This window comes from Puntigrus tetrazona, chromosome 6 (assembly GCF_018831695.1).
Source record: "Puntigrus tetrazona isolate hp1 chromosome 6, ASM1883169v1, whole genome shotgun sequence".
In the NCBI taxonomy this organism is placed as follows: Eukaryota; Metazoa; Chordata; class Actinopteri; order Cypriniformes; family Cyprinidae; genus Puntigrus; species Puntigrus tetrazona.
In genome coordinates, this window is record NC_056704.1 from 19,446,303 (window position 1) to 19,464,711 (window position 18,409).

General features: G+C 38.6%; 2 protein-coding genes across 4 annotated transcripts; both read right to left on the reverse strand.

The window, feature by feature from the left end:
- Positions 1-1,725: 1,725 nt before the first annotated feature.
- Positions 1,726-14,957, reverse strand: larp4ab (La ribonucleoprotein 4Ab). Of its 3 annotated transcripts, none has more exons than XM_043242585.1 (17): positions 14,518-14,957; positions 10,042-10,183; positions 9,419-9,529; positions 9,227-9,317; positions 8,174-8,310; positions 7,983-8,086; positions 7,525-7,635; positions 7,023-7,076; positions 6,197-6,397; positions 5,273-5,376; positions 4,855-4,896; positions 3,691-3,876; positions 3,314-3,362; positions 3,033-3,209; positions 2,697-2,821; positions 2,258-2,438; positions 1,726-2,152 (listed from the first exon to the last, which is right to left on the reverse strand). In XM_043242585.1, exons 1-17 carry the CDS (start codon positions 14,620-14,622, stop codon positions 1,775-1,777), a joined length of 2,298 nt encoding a protein of 765 aa, XP_043098520.1. In that variant the 5' UTR covers positions 14,623-14,957; the 3' UTR covers positions 1,726-1,774. The 3 variants fall into 3 exon arrangements, with proteins under 3 accessions (XP_043098520.1, XP_043098522.1, XP_043098521.1); XM_043242587.1 differs by lacking the exon at positions 14,518-14,957 and adding an exon at positions 11,672-11,917; XM_043242586.1 differs by lacking the exon at positions 4,855-4,896 and having other exon boundaries at positions 14,518-14,955.
- Positions 14,958-16,088: 1,131 nt separating this feature from the next.
- pfdn5 (prefoldin 5) lies at positions 16,089-18,244 on the reverse strand. Its single transcript, XM_043240974.1, has 6 exons — positions 18,121-18,244; positions 17,449-17,551; positions 17,298-17,329; positions 17,072-17,146; positions 16,891-16,996; positions 16,089-16,793 (listed from the first exon to the last, which is right to left on the reverse strand). Exons 1-6 carry the CDS (start codon positions 18,184-18,186, stop codon positions 16,714-16,716), a joined length of 462 nt encoding a protein of 153 aa, XP_043096909.1. The 5' UTR covers positions 18,187-18,244; the 3' UTR covers positions 16,089-16,713.
- Between the last annotated feature and the right edge of the window lie 165 nt (positions 18,245-18,409).

Sequence of the window (18,409 nt, forward strand, 5' to 3'; positions counted from 1 at the left end):
TTTTACCAAAGTCGACATGAGATTGGATGACAGGTACATTATGAGTGCTGTAGTAGGTATATTACATGTAATCATACCTGAAGTGTTCAGGCATAAATGCAAGTGTCACATACAAAATTATCTTTAAACATATAAAAGAGAAAAAAAACAAAACAAACAGACTGAACATGAACAAATTCTGAAGCAGCACACTAACTCAGAGAAAATCTGACCTGATTATCGTCACCAGCATCTACAGCAGAGAAAAAAAAATTGAAACACAAAAGCAGACACTACAAACATCCAGATCACTAGAAACACTGACAAGACTTGCACTCCCAAGGAAAAGGAAGACAAACTGGTTTTGCTCATTTAGACAAATGACTTCTACTCACTCTTTCATTAAAGCAGCTTGATCTTTCGGTTACTGACAAACCTAGCCTTCAGAAACACTGAACATCATAGATGACACCGTACAACATTATACAAAACGACACACCAACCCAAAAACCACCTTCAATATACACTGCAATATATGTTAATCTTTTTCCCCCCACAATGGATGTCTACCGTTTCATCCATTCATCAGGTCAAACTTCTCATTTTCAGCGCCCTTCAATCCTACACATTTCCCTGTTCGTTGTCTGAACACACACACGTCTACCAGTTTTAAACTGGGGTGGAAATCTATAGGCACCTCAATTTAATTTTGATTCAGTCACAAAGCAATTACAACACAGTGGCATTTGTGCACAAATGACTCCATTACGAACCATGTGAAACCCTTAATACCTGCTTGAGAGTTTTTTTTTTTTTAAACAACGACATGCCAATATCAACACGCTTCCACTATGTTCAGGTCAATTAATTGTAAAAAAAAAAAAAAAAAAAAAAAAAAGTTTTAAACTCAGCATTAAAAGTAACTTCTAACTAAAGAATTAAGACGACGACTTCTAGTCTCCAAACCTGACTTAAAATTCCTGTTTTCCATGATTGTAGAAACCTTGTATCAACATCTTACTTACATTTAATTTTGAATAAATAAAAAGAATAAACAGTTAGGAATCACTGTGCATTAATAATTTTAAAAGCATCACATCTGAATCAAAATGTTTTCCCAGCCCCTTTTAGGACTGATGCAATGCAAACATAGGAAGTAGTAGTGGGGGAGGAAAAAAACAAAACAAAAAAACCCCTTAAAATAAAACCGGTGACTCGAGGACTGGTGGGGTGTTTCCATGCTGTCTTTGTGTGATCTGTTGCATATGGAGAACATGTGGCTGGCTTGATTTCTCACCAACACAACTACTCTCATTTATAGATATATATATATAAAAAAAAACGAAAAGTACAACGTTGTATTCTAGTGCCAGGACCTTAAACACTCCAAGTAAAATAAAACTCATTCACAAGCTAAATAATTGCTGTAAATCACAGACAACACAGGAAGCATAGCCTCCATTTCTCCTTTCAAGTGTAAGAGGTTTTTCGACTTCCTTAAATTCCTAGATTTCTTCTGTATTTTTAAAGGAACAACTTCCCAGATCAGTCATTTGGGAAGCAGGTTCTTCGACACCACAGTGTGACAGTCCAGTTTTCATATGTAGATTTATATAGATATTTATATTTTTATATATATATATCCATATATATATATAGATTATATATAGATATATATATATATATATATATATATATATATATATATATATAGAGATATATATATATATATATATATATAGATAGTATCACACATAGACACACGTGTGCACATGTGTTGTGGGCATATGAGGCATTACTTTGGCGAACTTGGTGGGATGTTTTGTTCTTTTCCACTGCGTCTGTTGTACCCCATCTGTGGAGAGGAGCGCCGACCCTGTAGGGGCCGTCTCTGCTGCTCTCTGAGCTTAAAACCTGACCCTCTGGGGCCGTTACCATGTTGGTAGCCAGTCTGCTCTCTGGACATCCGACTCTCATTTCCTTTCTCCAGTTTGTCACCAGGACTGCAGCGGGATGAGGCTGGGCCTTCCGCTTTGTTGACGCGAGGTTCACGTAGTGGCTGGTTTGTGGTGGGAGAAGGGGTGGGACTGGGGCTGGGTGGGGCGGTCGGTGCAGGGGGTGGGTCTTTGGGTGGCCTCTGACACACCTCTGCATAGCTTAGCTTCCGAGGCTCCTGAGAGGATTCAATAAAACCTTCCTGTTAACAGGCAAATCCCCATTCTGATCTTCAGATGAGAACGAGCAACAGATTTCTAATTTAGCACATGAATGTATTTACCTGGACAGTTGCGCTTGTTGGGGCAGGTGGTGTAGATGCAGTGCTTGAAGTGCTTGACTGGCAGCATGAAGGTTTAGGGGCAGAACTGGGCTGGATGTGCTTTGTCGTCACCGATGCAAGGTCTGGTGGTGTGTCAGAGACCTGGACCTCTTTCTCAGGTCTCTTCACTTGATGTAACGCACTATTAGAAAGAAATGTGATTTCACATTTCATATTTGGAATTTAAATGTTTTGAAAATATGTAGAGCATGTTAATTATAATTACAAGTTTACATTAAAAACACACAAGTTACAAAAACAGTGGTTTAATCATGTCTGTAAAGGTAAACTATGCATAACTGAAAATACCGCGTTTATATTAAATCTGTGTGGCAGCAGAATGTAAGTTTTGCTCAAACTTTCTCCATGGCACTTAAACTGGTATAAGATCCATAAGTACCTAGTGGTAGGTGAGTCCTGTTTTGTGGCAGAAAGCTTTGGCGCTGGAGTAGAGGGTCCGTTCGACTGAGCTTCCACTGGACACGGTTCAGGATCTTGACTGACATCTTGTTTAGATGTTTCCGGCTAAACACACACAGAAAATTATTAACTAGAGTGATATCTGAGATTCTCTGTGTACAAGCAGAACAAATGAAGAACTCCTTAGCAAAAAGAGACAACTTAATTTCTCACCAATAACAATTTCCAAAAAAGGACCCTTACATTTGAAAAATAGTGTTAAATATTCAGATATAAAAATGATAAAAAAAAGGTTACAGGAAGTAGTTCTTACTACCTTGTCCCTGCTGATGCCCTTAACTACATCAGCCATCCGATTTTCCAACACTGATTCTGTTTGCACAGTCACACCTGGCACACGACTCGGGACACCTCCTGGCAATGGTGGGAAGTTAGTGGTTGCGAGGTCAAACTTAGGAGGTGGAGCTTTCACTTCTGATTCAGGGTTCGGCCTCTGTGGAAAAATTTACGCAAATGAAATGAAAAGCACAAAAAAATTGAGCGGCTAATAAAAATGAAGTACTTTAGAGAGCCATGCAATAAATGTTTTGGACTTACTGTTCTTTCATCTTCTCTTCTCCTCCTCATGCCACGATAGCTTCCTCTCCTAGAAACATCACAAGTCATTAGACAATCCTATCAGCAAATGTGTCACCATTTAGTGAACACACTCATGAGATGACCCTCAGATCTCATAATCTTACCGCTCACTGGGACAGGAGTGACAGAGACATGAAGGAGTAAGAGAGAGAGACAGAAGAGAAAAAAGCAGAAGAGGAAGGAGAAGTGAACAGAAGAAAAAGTTGTCTTCACATCACTCCCTGCTTCCCTCTATGCGCTTAGTTTATCATCACTGGGTCAAAACATCCAAATCTGCTGCTCAGTTAAACTAACCTAAAATCTTACCACACACACACACACACACACACACACACCTGGCCCGGCTGCTGAGATCTGAGTGGAGGTTCTCTCTGGGGGAAGCAGGCGAGTCAGAAAGCGGAGTAAGGGTGGACGCAGTGGAATCTGATGTAGGGGTGCATGGAGGCTGAGGACTACCGGTACCAGATAAAGTCTCTGTCAGCTGACCCACTTCAGCACGAGGTTGTGGCTTCACATGATTCCTGCACAAAACACAGAAAAATCTGAGTTGACTGCATGTAACTATAACTGAGCCTCCAAAGCAAAAGCTGAATAAACATCTCTAGAACAGATAGTTTGTCCAGCTGGGATTCAAGGGTGGTCTCTCTGGCTGTGCAGAACAGGTATCACAAAATGGAGATGATATACAGAGTGACAAAGAAAAAAAAGGCTGTTTGGTTGAGAAGTTCCTGAAGAGTAACTCCCTTTTTATTTCTTTTGCAGATGTTCTTGATTCTAAAAGTAAAAGAACCCTAACATAAATATGATCAGCACTTGCTACAACAGCTCCTAATGATCCTTAGGTGTAAAACACTGCTTATTTCCTGAACGTCTCATTTGTCTCAAAAAAAAAACAAAAAACTTTTTTTTTTTTTATAAATAATGCATGTACTGTGTAGATATTCTTTAATGCCTGTACTTCCAAAGAAACTTCTCAAGGAAACTCATACACAGAGCAATGGATGATGCAAGCAAGGACAGGGTCACATGACAGATCTGATGACACTGCACTTACAATAGGTGTATTTGACTTGAAGTCTTGCTGCAGCCACCAATCGGTGTATGACATCAAACTACAGCGATTATTACTAGCATAAGGAACCATCAGCTGTTAAACGCAATCGCGGTACTTTGTTGTCATACACCAACCGGTTGCTGCAGCACCACTTCAAACTGAATACAAGTATTTATTCACTGAGAAAGGCATCATGTGTCAAGATGCAGCTTTAAGCTGATTCATGATGGTCAGTAACTATTCAGTGCTTGCTCATAGTTGAATAAAAGTAAACGTTACAGGTATTTTTTAAACAATGTGATACAGAGCCCAACCCTTAGCTATACTGGTTTAATCTCCCCAATGCAGTTCTGGTTATCTTTTAAAGCAGTTTGCATGGTACATGAACATGCAAAAGATGATAACTGAATGAAGAGATGCTCCATTAAAAGCAGAGCATATATACCTGAAGGCATTGATTACATTCTTTCTCGAATAAAGTGGAAGTCTACAAAGTAAAAGACAAAGTCACTGTGTTTATTATATATTGTTTATTTATCTGCATTTGTCATCTCAAGTGGTACAACAGGGAATTAAGCTACGCTATGGTCATGAGTTTCACTCATTTTTATCAATGTGCCTACCAAATGAATTATATATAAAACCAAACCTTGCAAATACATTTGAAATACAGCAAAACAAGTTAATGTCTAAAAGATGGTTCTACAGTGGTCTTCATAAAACGTCAGATTTTATTAAAAACCAGCCACTGGGATATAAAATTCCCATGGTAGAGGAAACAACCTATTATGTTTAGGAAAGGGAGTGAAATAAATAGACTAAAAAGGGGTTCTTAAAACAAAATGTAGGTTTCAGGATCTTACCGGTTGCGGGGGTAGTTACGTGTAAGGCTTATTGGAGAGGATCCAGTTTTGTAGTTTCCTGCTGTGCCAAAGCCATTAACAAATGTGCTGTTGGGAAATGGAGCCTGCAAGATGAATCAACAGCTGAGATTAACCCACACATCCTCAAACTACTACAAATCGAATTCACATTTTTGTGACGCATGGCCAAAGCACCTCTTTACATTAATGTGATATGCTAAATGAAGCAAATAACTGCTGGCATGGTAACCATTCAGAAAGCATTCAACTGCCCTGACTTCACTGCAAGTCCCCTGCAGCTCGGCCTGCAATCACAACCCTGATTACAAACTAGAAGACCCACTGTGACTCCATCAGCTTATACCTTTAGCCTTCATAACTGCAATACAAAAGGTAACAAAATAAAAAGCTAACAAATGATAGCTTATTAGATGAGTCACATTCAAAGTGGCTCTAAAATGATATTAAAGTAATTGCTGCAATGCTCAGTCATGGTGAATAGTAAAGTGACCCTCAGATCTCATAATCTTAACGCTCACCGGGACAGGAGTAACGAGAGAGACAGAGAGAGAGAGAGAGACAGAGACAGAGAGAGAGAGCGCAACTCCCTGCGTCCCTCTATGCGCTTAGTTTATCTTCACTGGGTCAAAACATCCTTTTTGTGGTTTCATATAAATTTCACAAACATCTATGTTTCTAAAAGGTTTTTGATACTTTTACTAAAATATGCATTTCAAATAACTTAATTCAGAGAAACCTATTTACATGCTTAATTTTATATAGTACCATTATAAGAATTGTTTCTTGAGCACCAAATCATCACATTAAAACATGTGATAGTTTCTCAGTACATGGGGTATTCTTACTGTGAATCTTTTAAATCATTTGTCTTCACTTCAACATATTTAAAGATTAAGGTCTCACCAGTGGCGTTTCAAAGTAAGGGGTTGGTGAAGGAGTCCATGTCTGAGGCAGGAGGCTATAGAGAGGGTACTGCTGTGGAGGCTGATACACCTGCTGCAGGTACACTGGAGAGGAGTACTGTGATGGAGTGGAGTAAACCCCAGAGTCAACAGCCCCATAGCCGTTCTTAGCAAAGAAAGTGTTTATGGCTTTTATACGAGCCTGCCGACAAAAACATAAAAAGACACCCGTATTAAAACCAAAACATCGAAAAGATCATTCATTATGAACTACACTCAGGATGTGAAACTAAAAGGAGATGGGAAATGACAAATCAATATCCACATTCATCTAAAAAATAAAGTTGTTTATGCACCTCCCTAATTCAGCAATGACCATTATAAATGTCTACCAGTGTATGCAGTTCACTTGAGAGCAGATTCCCTACATGTGGCACAAACATCTCATGCATTACTCATACAGATGCCTTTTGTTTAACTATTTATAGATGTGGGCTGCACAAGATAAAACGCATTGTTTTACAACGTAAAGCAAGAGATTTTGAACAGTGCAAAAACAGCCTGGTATGTGGATTACATAATCCGATATACTGTCTGTGGGGTCTTTTTCTATTGGTTACATATTAATGGGATAACTGATCACTGATTGGTTGAAAGAACAAGGGTCATAGTTGAGTACTTCAGAGAATCCTGTTAATCATCACAGCATTCGGAGTGGTCAAGGTGACACTAGCTGTATTTGAAGTGCCGGCCAGGATCGCACACATTCAGAGTGCTTAAATTACATCTGACCTAACAAGAGAGATGGCAGTACAATGTACACTCACCATAATTGGTTTGCCCTGAAAGGTTTTGACTTCCTCACGGAGGTATCTATAGGCCTGTAAAGCAATGTGACTTGAGTCAATGCAGAACACAATGTTTGCATTTAATAAACCAACACAGATAAGCAAAAACACTTTAGGCATTGAATGCAGTAAACAGCAGAGCAAATGTGTGTATGTATTAGTGCATCAAACAATTACTGCAGCAGATGCAAGTTTTAACCCTTTTAACTGGAGCAGGTAACTAAATCAGCATTTAAAGGGAAAAAGTCTTTAACTACTGCTTTTTAGATTCTTACAGTCATATTAAATTATTATAACAGCAAACAGAAAGTTAAATAACACGTTAGACAGTCATAAGCCATAAAACAGGAAATAAATTCAACTTTTACTTGCAAAGCCAAAGAAACGGTGGCAGGCCACTCTCACAGATGATTTTCACCTATTATGTATAGCGATATTTATTCAATGAGAAAGGCCTTTTGTGTGTGTTAGTCAATAATACCTGCTGAGCATCAGTGTCTGACTGGAATGTGATGTACCAGTTGTTATTGTGCGCAAACTCCACACTGATAACCTGCGGACACTTTTCACTTTTAAACAGGGCCTCCACCTCCTGACAGTGACAAAAAACATCAGTCAGCAAATCAAAACAATAAGTGAAAGCTACTGACAAACAAGAGGCCAGATAGCCCTCAGATCTCATAATCTCACGGTCATTAGGGCAAAATCCACTGTACTGAGAGACAGCGAGAGAGAGAGAGAGAGAGAGAGAGAGAGAAGAATAAAGAAAGAGACAGCTGGAGAAAAAGACAGACAATGAATTCTCAACAGCAGCAATGGTTCTGAATCCTTCCAAGCGCGATACTGATCATCATCGGGGTGATCACAGTAATGACAACCAAGCTCTGCCATATACATCCATGATGTATATCCAAGAGATGACCTAAAGTGTGGTCTCACCTCTACAGGTGTGGTCTCAGGAACCTCTCTGAGAATGATGATGCAACGCTTATGGTTTGGCCGTACCTTCTCTCCCTTCTCATCCACCTGAACCATGGGAGAGGCTATAGAATAAAAGAAAAAACAAGAAATTAATGCATTGCAAGAAAGAAACAAATTATGAAATCATGGTCAGGCTCTCTTTATTTTACCTCGTAGCACCTCGAGTATCAGGTCCATATCAGTAGTCAGCAGTTTGACCCCCTCCATGCTTGCAATAGTCCAAATAGGCACAAACTGATCACTATCCATCTGGGACATCAGGTAAAGGTCCTTGGAGAGATTCTCTCTGTATGAAAGTAATGAACAGATGTTGAATACTTGTGATAATATTCACTGCAGGGGCAATGCGCATATGAGAGTTCAAATGAGTAAAATCTTTGAATAAATATACTGTGTGTATATTGTGGGATAAAATCAGTTGAATGTCTGCTGCTGATTTGCATATTCCATTAAATGGAGTACTGAATACTATCATGTTATCACAACACTAAAGGAGTAGTTTGGTTAAATTTACACATGCAAATGGATAAAACGCGTCAGAACTAACTTTTGTGCATAGCTGTGCATTCCTTCTGGAACACAGAATTATTCTTACACACTGTTCCTTGTGCAAAACTACACTTTCAAACTAGACTAGCCAGTAGATTTCCTTGGCCCTAAAGAAGTTTTATATAATATGGATGGATTCAGTTATCCTTATCGGACAAATGTATAGAAATGAATGATAATTTGAAATCATTTGGACTATACAACAAATCACTGAACTTTTTTTTATTTTTATATATTTTTAATATACAAGTATTGGTCAACCAATAATTAACACCAAAAGAATGAATAAATAACTCAGGAGTGGATTTTTTTTAACAATAACCAATGTTACAATTAATCACATGACACAAGAACATCCATAATAATCCACAATAACCATACTGGACATTTAATATTTGGGTGAGCTATATTTTTTTTTTGGCAAACGACAATTTCAATACTGCTAAATAAAATGGCTTCAATCGGCTCATCTACATTAAATCATAGGTCCATTATGACATTGCATTTAATTAGTGAATGAGAATTCTCTCAAGCAAGAGTAAATAAGCACTGCTCTACTGTGCAGATGATTATGAATTTCCATTCATCCATTACACAGTTACGTAATATGGGGGAGCAGGTGTTAGCATGTCTGGGCGTACAGTGGGCGTTACCTTGAGAAGCAAAATTCCAGCTGTTTTTTCAGTGACTCCTTCAGACTCTCTTCAGTCAACGGAGGCTGTTCCTCAACTGTCTCACCATCCACTGAGGAACACAAAACACACCGCCCCAAATTGCCAATCAGTCAGCAAGCAGCACTGGAATGAAGTGGAACTGAAGTGCAACAGTGAGTGTATGTGACAGACCTGGTTCATAGAGAGGGTACACCAGTTCTGCAGACTCCATGCCATTCAACATGCTGTTCTCCATAGGAGGGGCTGACTCAGAGTCATACCCAACATCATACTCCTTGAAACCTACAGAGAAACAGTAATAAAGAGTCTAAAAGCTTACAGATCAGTTATAGTGTAAGAACGGACGATCTCAATCTCTCGGCGAACCCTCAGATCTCATAATCTCACGGTCATTAGGGCAGACACACCCCACTGAGAGAATGAGCAAGAAACTTAGCTTTAGAATTAGAGAAAGGGGTTGAAAAAGAACAGAATGGAGAGACTGAAAGAATAAAAAAAGAATGCAAGATCTCTACAGTGAGAATGGTTCTGGGTCCTTCCAAGCGCGATACTGATCATCACTGGGTTTTAGCAAACTTGAACATCACACTCTAAAGCAGTCATAGCTGTCATACACAATAAATTGAGCCGTTTCCCAAGCAGATAAACAGGTGCATAGGAATATAAACATACGTTCTCCACATAACTCAAAGCATATGGGTTTTGAATGATATGGTGTGGATATTGAAAATGTTCGACATTAAGTCAATTTTTTATACACGCACACACACACATATATATATATATATATATACCTTCTGACTCCTCATTGGAGACTGTATCTGCTTGTGGCCAATGGCATGTCTCTGTGGCTGCCTCTGGAGTCTGGGTGGTTGGAGCAGACACTTCCTGCCACACTTTAGCATTGGGATTCAGACCGGCCCCCTTGGTGGTCACCTTGAAGACAAGGTTAAACAAATTCTGGGTTAATACAGTACAAATTTTTACAGTTAGATTTACACATCACAGTAGACTAAAATCAGTCAGTCAACATTTAACTGTAGCTTACTTTAAATTAAAATATCATGAATCGGAAATAGACAGCCATCTATAGCAGCAAAAATGATCAAAGTTCATGTTTAATAAACAGACAACAATGCAGTTGGGCAAATAGTATTCACCCTGTTTCTCATTGTGGTGTGAGGATGACCACTTCTGTACAGCTGTATAACAATCAAAACAGACAAAACTGCACTGATAACTTCAAGTATATGACTTGAATTCGAGTTTCTCAATTCATAACATCTTAAGTGATTACAATTTAAATAGGTTTAACAGGTAAATAGATTTCTTTATTAGTAACATAATGGAGCCCACTCAGGAATGCATAGATAAAGTAGCGTACATGATTTGACACAGCATTGCATTTTTGCAACGTTTTCCCAAACAGTCACACAATTAATTTAAAATGCTACTTTTTCAAAAAGTCACTTTCGCTAGAGGAGGGTTAACAGCTACGACGCTATCAAAGTTTCACATGACACGCTGAGGCACAAATTACAACACCGCTAACACGTTGATGTTATGTAAAAATCGTACTTATAATAAAAATAATAGAACTTTATATGCTGTATAAACAAAACGTTATAAACGTTGCACTATAGCCACAACCTTGACAAAGGACGCCCGAAGAGCACGGTCAAAGAATACGAACACAACAGGACAGACATCGGCACTAACTATTAACTTCACGAGTTTAAAAGGGAAAAAGAAATCAGAACTGCGCACAATTCTCAATCCTTAATACTACTGAGCTCGATCAGGGATGAACCTCATTCACAAGATCCATTACTTACCCGACGCGACACTCCATGCACACGGGCTGGAGGTTTTAAATAGTCGGCCTTTCACCCATTTAATCTGATTAGCCACTCTGATAAACCAGAGCGAGAGTTTAGAGCAAAGAGCTACAAAACTGCATCTGAAACACAGCCTGGTTAACCTCACTAGCGCTTTATTGGATTTGGACGGGTTAAAGTTATTTTTGAACTAAAGGTTAAATTAAAAGCCAAGGCGATTCGTGGATACCTTCATTATTTGATGTGGTCTTTAGTTGTGACCTGCATTGATAAAAGTTACGTATTTTGCGCAAATAAATGACGCCGGCTAAATAGCTAGCATTTGTTGCGCGCACGTGGATCTTCCGCCGTCGACGGTCAGTTCACGTCCGCATAAACAAAGTCTTACATAGTAGCTTAACTAACCGCGCTTATCACTAACTACTGATTTTAGAGCAAAAAAAACAATAAGAAAAATTATGACTGCACTACAAAACTACAACCAATTCTTCTCCTTGTTGAAACTCATGGCAGACGCCATCGAGCTGAACCCATGCCGCAGCTGTTAAGAACCTTCGCGGTCGGCAAAATGACCTCGTTTACTCACCTCCACAAACAACAACATGGTCTTCTCCCCCGACAACGTTATCACTCGCTAAATATCCAGTAGGCGAATTAACCTAGCTCAGAAAAACGCGGAACCGGATTCCACTTCTTTCCGTTTCGAGCAAAAGTGCAAGTTCACTGCCAAAGAGTTTCGCGGCCACTCATCATCCGCATCAATCCCCTTTGCTGTGCGTAAGCATCTACACGGCGCTTCGGGAGTCTGATTGGCCGTGCGCTTGTCTTTCCTTTGCCTCTTTTGTGATCACATGCAGCAGCACGCTTTGAATGTTTCCCGCCCACCGTTATGGGATTGGTGCGCGCCGGAATACGTCAAAATGAAGCTCCGTGTGATTGGAGCCGGCTTACGTCTGTCAAACTTCTGTTCAAGTTACCGGAACTGTAACCTCCGGCACCGAGATCACCGCTGAGCACGTGGCGACAGCTGAAACAAATGTCGTACAGTTATGACAAAAACAATTATGAATGAAGGTAGTTAAATTAAGCAGCCTCCAGACAACGTTATATTCCAAAACGGCCTTTAAAGGTTTGCGCTGCTGTGTGACACCGTGTCTAATATCACCGTGCCACGAAGCACCGAATACTACAAGGAACACCCAATCCAGATAATGGACAATCTGGTGGCAACAATTCGCTGCTGACGGCTATGCAGAAGAAAAACGAGCGTTGTCAAAAACTGAAATCCCCAATGTAAAGGACTCTCTAATAAGAATGTGGTTTCATTCAAGCAAGCAAGATATTAAAGTACGCTATTTTGCTAAGGACAATGTCAAACATACAGCACTTCATGTTTATGCATTTATTTAGGAAAAGTATATTTCTACTGCTGTAATTGTAACCCTGGTAATCTAGTTTAGTCCAAAGTGAATTGTATTTTATTTTGGATTCACACTGAGAAAAGTTTAAAATCAGGTTCTCCAGAACTGGTCTGAGGCCTACTACTACTGCAGCAAACTTATTAAGTAGCCTCAAAGTTACTTTAATATTAGGGGGTAAAAGCATTAAAATATAATATAATGATATTTCTTGTATTAATGCACCACCTCAAAAACCTCAAATAGGTGGACTATTTTTACAAGTATAATTTGTATACCTGCAAAAGCTATGTAAATTTAAAAAATATTTTAAATACAAATTGTTTATTCTTAATCCTTATCATGAGAAACTATCTTTTTACTACTGGAGAACAGTATTAATGTCATCATAAATATGAAGTGTGATGCGAGAAAGAGTGTACTAACTTTAGTCAAGACTTTTCTTTCTTTCCTAGCAACCACTCAGCAACCAGCTAACAATGCCACAACAAACAAGCAGAACACTATCATCTGCATATAAACAACTCAGAATACTATAGCAATGCCTACCCGAGCAGGCCTACTCTCAAAACACTATTTGAAAACTTCCTTCAATTCAAAGTGTGTTTTTGCTCTTTATATTAAATAGGCATTTCTCCAGGCTGACATTGGTGTTTTTATGCGGCCATTGTGGTAAGCGACAGTTCAAACAACTAAATGCCAATAAATAAAGTGGCGCACAGAGAGAGCGTGAGAAAGAAAGAACATAAATCATAATCATCTGGAAAAGTCATGGGGCCTTTAAATATTGTTGTGGACAGTGGGGGGGGGGCTTATGCCTCACAGATACTGATGTCTGACTTGAAAGATAATAGATGCCAGAACAAATCTAGGACAAAACGAAAAGAAAACCTCAATCAGCTTCATTTTGTCGCGAGTCCACATCTGCATGTTTTTTTACAACAGTATTACCAACACATAGCATCACAATGGTGCTTTTTATAGGTAAGATTAAGGGTTTTTAAATGTTAAAGCTGACTTTACTCACCATGTTAAAACATTCATTCCAATAACCAAGCCACTTAAGCCTCTTTAATACTCGAAAAAATGACCACTGCCACCATTCACACAGGCATGATACAAGAATCCAAGTAAATCTTTAAAAGCAGCATGTGACTGATTCATGTATAATATTCCTGTAATCAAATGTGTGTCACAGCTAGAAATTAAACCATGTTTAAATGGAAGAACTGCTTGATTTATTACACTAGAATATCATCAGCGTTGCTTTATATGAGAGCAATTTAATACATTACATTTATAATTAGGTTTTAATCATTTTTAAATGCTGTTTTTTAATCAATAGATTATTAAACGGAATGGAGTTTTTTCTTTAACAATTATACCCAGTATTATTACTCAAGCAATTCGAAACAAATACTTCGCGTGGTTTAAAAAAGTAGTTAATTATAACTACTAATTAAAAACAAGCTCTCATGTGGTCGTGGTGGAGTTTAAATTAATTTCGTAATGACATTAGCAAGCAGTAAAGTTGTCAACATTAACTTGTGTCACGCATCCTAAAGTCGTGCAATCATTGCTCAATTACAGCAGAGCCCCGCAAACCAGGATACGAACACGTGCTATGTCATTTATGCGCAGACGAAGCCTTGGTGGCAATATATTTAGTTTTATGTTGCCTAGTAATGTCCTCTTACCGATGTCCGACTTGAAAAGCCGACCGGCCAGACCCAGCTTGCTTAATATTCAACCAACAATTCCAGCGGATCGATACTTCATTTGTATACGACCTGACAATCGAGTTAGCTCGCAAGGACACAGGTAGTTTGCCAACGTATTGCAAGTACATACTATTGCTTGCCATTTCGATAAACGGCCACCCTGTGGTCTAAACACGTTTCTTGTAAATATGAACGTGCTGATTTATAAATAAAACAAAAAAAGTTATCAGACAGTAACGTCGCGTTTAGGGGGAGGGTTTAGTGCCGATTCAGCACCACAGGCCTGAGCTCACCATGCCGCCTTGGTCTTTGCCGGTTTTCTCCTCTTGATCTCGGGCGACTGATCCCGGCTCGACCTCCTCCTTCTGTTGCGCTTGGCCGCTGCTCTCCGAAGTCATCGGCCGCCTTTGGCTCTCCGATCAAGCGCCGTGCGCCTCCTCGCCCGATCCACCACTCCTCTCCTCCTCTCACCGGCTGAACGCAACAAGCGCTTGCTCTAGCTAGTTAGGGTCGGTTTGTCTTACCGTTTCGGAAACTCAACGAATGAAGTAAGGGAGGAAAAAGGATCGCTGACGCTTGCTAATCTATCTCCGGCACGGGTCTGTTTCATACACTAATAAGCCTTAATAGGCATCGGAGAGCGTTTCTGACAGACGGCAGACATTCACGCACCGCCACCGTCCCGACAGACAATGCGAGCACCCCCTCCATCGCTCTTCCCTGGCAACAGAGCGCAACACGCGCTGCGCCGCATAGCAACCAGCGGGCTCTCGCGCCGCATAGCGACAGACGCGCAGCGAAACTGCAGCCGGGCAACTGCGAACCATGACACAGCGAATAATACACGTTTAATTACAGCGGCCCTCCACCTAAACTAATGACAAGTTTCCGGTTTCACAGACGAGGCTTAAGCCTAGTACTAGACTAAATATGCGCAATGAGTACTTGCGCTGACTGACCTTAAAGCATGTCAGTGCGTTTGTTTTGTCTTAAGATACAAACCAGTATTTATTTTTCTCCAAAGACATGTTTATAAAAAATACTCAAATGTCCTAATTGAACTAGGGTCTAATCCTAGCTTAAGATAAGGCATGTCTATGAAACTTAGCATTAGACATCTCAAATTGTAGGAAAATAAATATTTATTATGAATTTAAAATTAGTATTTTATTGGAGTATAACTTATTAGTGAAAAAAATACACAGTAATATGAAATATTAAATAACTACTTTCTACTTGAATATATTGTAAATATATTGCTGTGATGCAAAGCTACATTTTCAGCAGGCATCTCTCCAGTCTTCAGTGTCACATAATCTTTCTAATATGCTAATTTGGTGCTTAGTATTGGTCCTTGATTATTATTATTAATGTTAAATTGCTTAATATTGTGCGTGACCTTTTTTTCAGGAATATTTGATGAATAGAAAACTACATTGACCTTATTTGAAATCAAATCATTTAACGTTCTAAATATTTTACTGTCACTTTTGATTAGAATTGATTACATATTTGATGAATAAAAACTTGTTACATTTGATCATTTAGGAGATGTTTTTCTCCAAATGTGGACAAAAGAGGGCAATCAAAAGAGCATGTTTTTTGAGCAGCAAATTAGAATAATTTCTGAAGGATCCTGTGACAGACTGGAGTAAATTCAGCTTTTTATCAAAAAAAATAAATTACATTCAAAAATATTACAATATAAAAGTTAAATTGTAATAATTCACAATATTAGTATTTTTATTCTATTTTGAGCACCTAAATGCAGCATAGACGACTTCATAAAAATATTTAAATATTGTGATGTTTACAAAGTCTAGACAATTGTCTTCACAAGTAAGGACATTTACATAACAAATGATGGAGTGTCAGCTTTTTATTAAATTTTTTTTCAGCATGGATGGAAAACTTTACAAACATTTTACAGTAGTCATAACATTTCTGCTCAATTTAACATGTACTAGTAACTCCTCTGCTTAGGACACCAAATCAAGCCATTTCTTTTATTGTTTTGACACATGAAAATACAAGTAATGAAATGCAGATACTTGTGCATTTCTGTAAATTCACTATTAGAAAAGCAAGAACGCTTTCTTTAGCCGATTTTAGATGTAAATATTTGCATCCAAATATTTGATGCATTAAAAAAAACCCATGGCAAATGTTTGCCACAAAGCCATGTTGTGCCACAAAGTAAATCTCCTCCAAAAGACATTAATCCCAGCGCTGGGAGGCTTTGTGGATACAGCCAGGCTGAGGCCAATGCTTCATTTGTTCACTAAACATGAGAGTGAAAACATGGAACAGAAAAATTGATTAGTTGTTTGATGCAGGCAAAGTGCTGGACATCCTTCTTCCCCGAGGAGATGTGAACATATTGACATCACAGCAGTGGTTCTCCATTTCAAAGGTTCAGAATGGATCCATCTGAAAGGTAAACGCTGAGGATCTCCCCAAATTTTTCTGCCATGCTGCTTGGAGCCGTTTTAGGCTTTAGTGGTGCCAGACTGTGATGACTGTTGGCTGTGCAGCTGCTGGAGCTTCATATTCATGACTTCCACAACAGCTGTTACAAGATGAATGCGTTTAATTATTGAACTTAATACATTTACACTTTGTGCAGGGGTTGTTTAAATAAATCAAATAAATGTAAGTGAAATCACCTTGTTTCATAGCATGTTTTTCTTGAAGGGCAGGCTGAATTTTCTCAATTTGTTTTGTAAGGAAGTCGATTTTCCGCTTAAAGAACTCTTTTCCATCCTCTACTTTCTGAAAAGACATAAAAATAGTGAGATTTGTTTGATAATTCAAACTATTATACAGATTGGCAAAATCTTGGCTTACCTTCTCCACGAAATAACCTGTTCCAACATCTACTAAGACGTGATCCACATCATTCAGTTTCCCAGGCACATACATCTGCAATAAGGCAGTTAAGGGAACATCCGAGCTAAAAATTAATACATAGACACCAAACTGTCCGTGTGACTTTTTTGAGGGTTTGAGGGTGGATTTTCTGAGTCAACAATCAGCACTTATTTGTTTCTCCATTGAGTTGTTGAAAGGATACAGAACTGGTGAGTGGGACAAGTAGTTCTTTTCCTGAGGGGAAAGCCATTTAAATTATTCAGTTAACAATTATATTGTGCTAAAGTTGTAACAGTGGAATAATTCAATTTATTTAAAATGAGCCTTACATAAAGTTCAGCAGTAATACTCACCTTCATTGTTTTTGTTAAGTACATTCAAACTGTCTTTGGCCTCAACATATTTAGTTTGGACGACTTTCAGCTGGCCTATGGATGATGACAGGAACTCTGTTTCCTAGAAAACAAATAGTGTTTGTTAACATGTCTTCCGTTTAATACATTTAAACATTTATTATCTGTAAATCTGTCCCATCCAAAAGAAAATGTAATACTTTTTTATTAAATAAACATTTTCCAATATTTATACAAAAAAGTTAATAATAATTTTTCTTATTAAACTCGTTAAAATAACGACTAAAGCAAAAATTCAGCCAAAAATGTTTAATTCGATCATAACTTTCTTAAGGTAAACCAAAATGTTTATAATGTTTTGATACAACTCAAATGACAGTCACCATTCAGCTTCATTCCATTCTATGGTGACTGTGACTGTCATTCTGTATCTCATTTGGCGTTTCATGTCGTACGGATTAATGAGAACAAGAATGTTTGTATATAAATGCAGAATATTGAGGTTTGGCAGAAGCACCGGTTTAATGGTGAATTACAGATCACGAGCAGCAGCACGCGCACAGACAGCATGACCGCTGCGTGCACGTCGCCTAAACCACGGACCGATTAAATCAGCGCATATTGCCGCACAAAACTAAATGTGGAAACGGTTACATTTATAACACGATTTACCTGATCAAGCTGAGTTTTCAAACCTTCTAACTGTGGAAGAGACAATTCAGTTAGATTCACCGCCATGTTGACAATAGAATAGGGCGAGGAAAGCTTCCGGGTCAACCGGACCCAATTGGAAGGACTTTTAGCAATGGTTTTGCATCAGAAAATAAAACGCACACCGTTCCACTCCATTTCAAAAGCAAAAAGTAATAATTTTAATACTCTTTAAAGCTCACAAATATTCTTGATGGCTTATTGTCAAAAGACTGGACTCACCCTGTAACACCAGAGTGCATTTTACATT

Excerpts from the sequence above, each read along its gene's own strand:
- pfdn5 (XM_043240974.1), bottom strand. The coding sequence starts at position 18,186 with ATGGCGGTGAATCTAACTGAATTGTCTCTTCCACAGTTAGAAGGTTTG. Across the intron at positions 17,552-18,120 it reads TGAAAACTCAGCTTGATCAG|GAAACAGAGTTCCTGTCATC; the intron begins GTAAATCGTGTT and ends TTTGTTTTCTAG. Across the intron at positions 17,147-17,297 it reads TTGTCCCACTCACCAGTTCT|ATGTATGTGCCTGGGAAACT; the intron begins GTATCCTTTCAA and ends GCCTTATTGCAG.
- larp4ab (XM_043242585.1), bottom strand. The coding sequence starts at position 14,622 with ATGACTTCGGAGAGCAGCGGCCAAGCGCAACAGAAGGAGGAGGTCGAG. Across the intron at positions 3,877-4,854 it reads AATGTAATCAATGCCTTCAG|GAATCATGTGAAGCCACAAC; the intron begins GTATATATGCTC and ends TGTTTTGTGCAG. Across the intron at positions 2,822-3,032 it reads AGGGCATCAGCAGGGACAAG|CCGGAAACATCTAAACAAGA; the intron begins GTAGTAAGAACT and ends GTGTGTGTTTAG.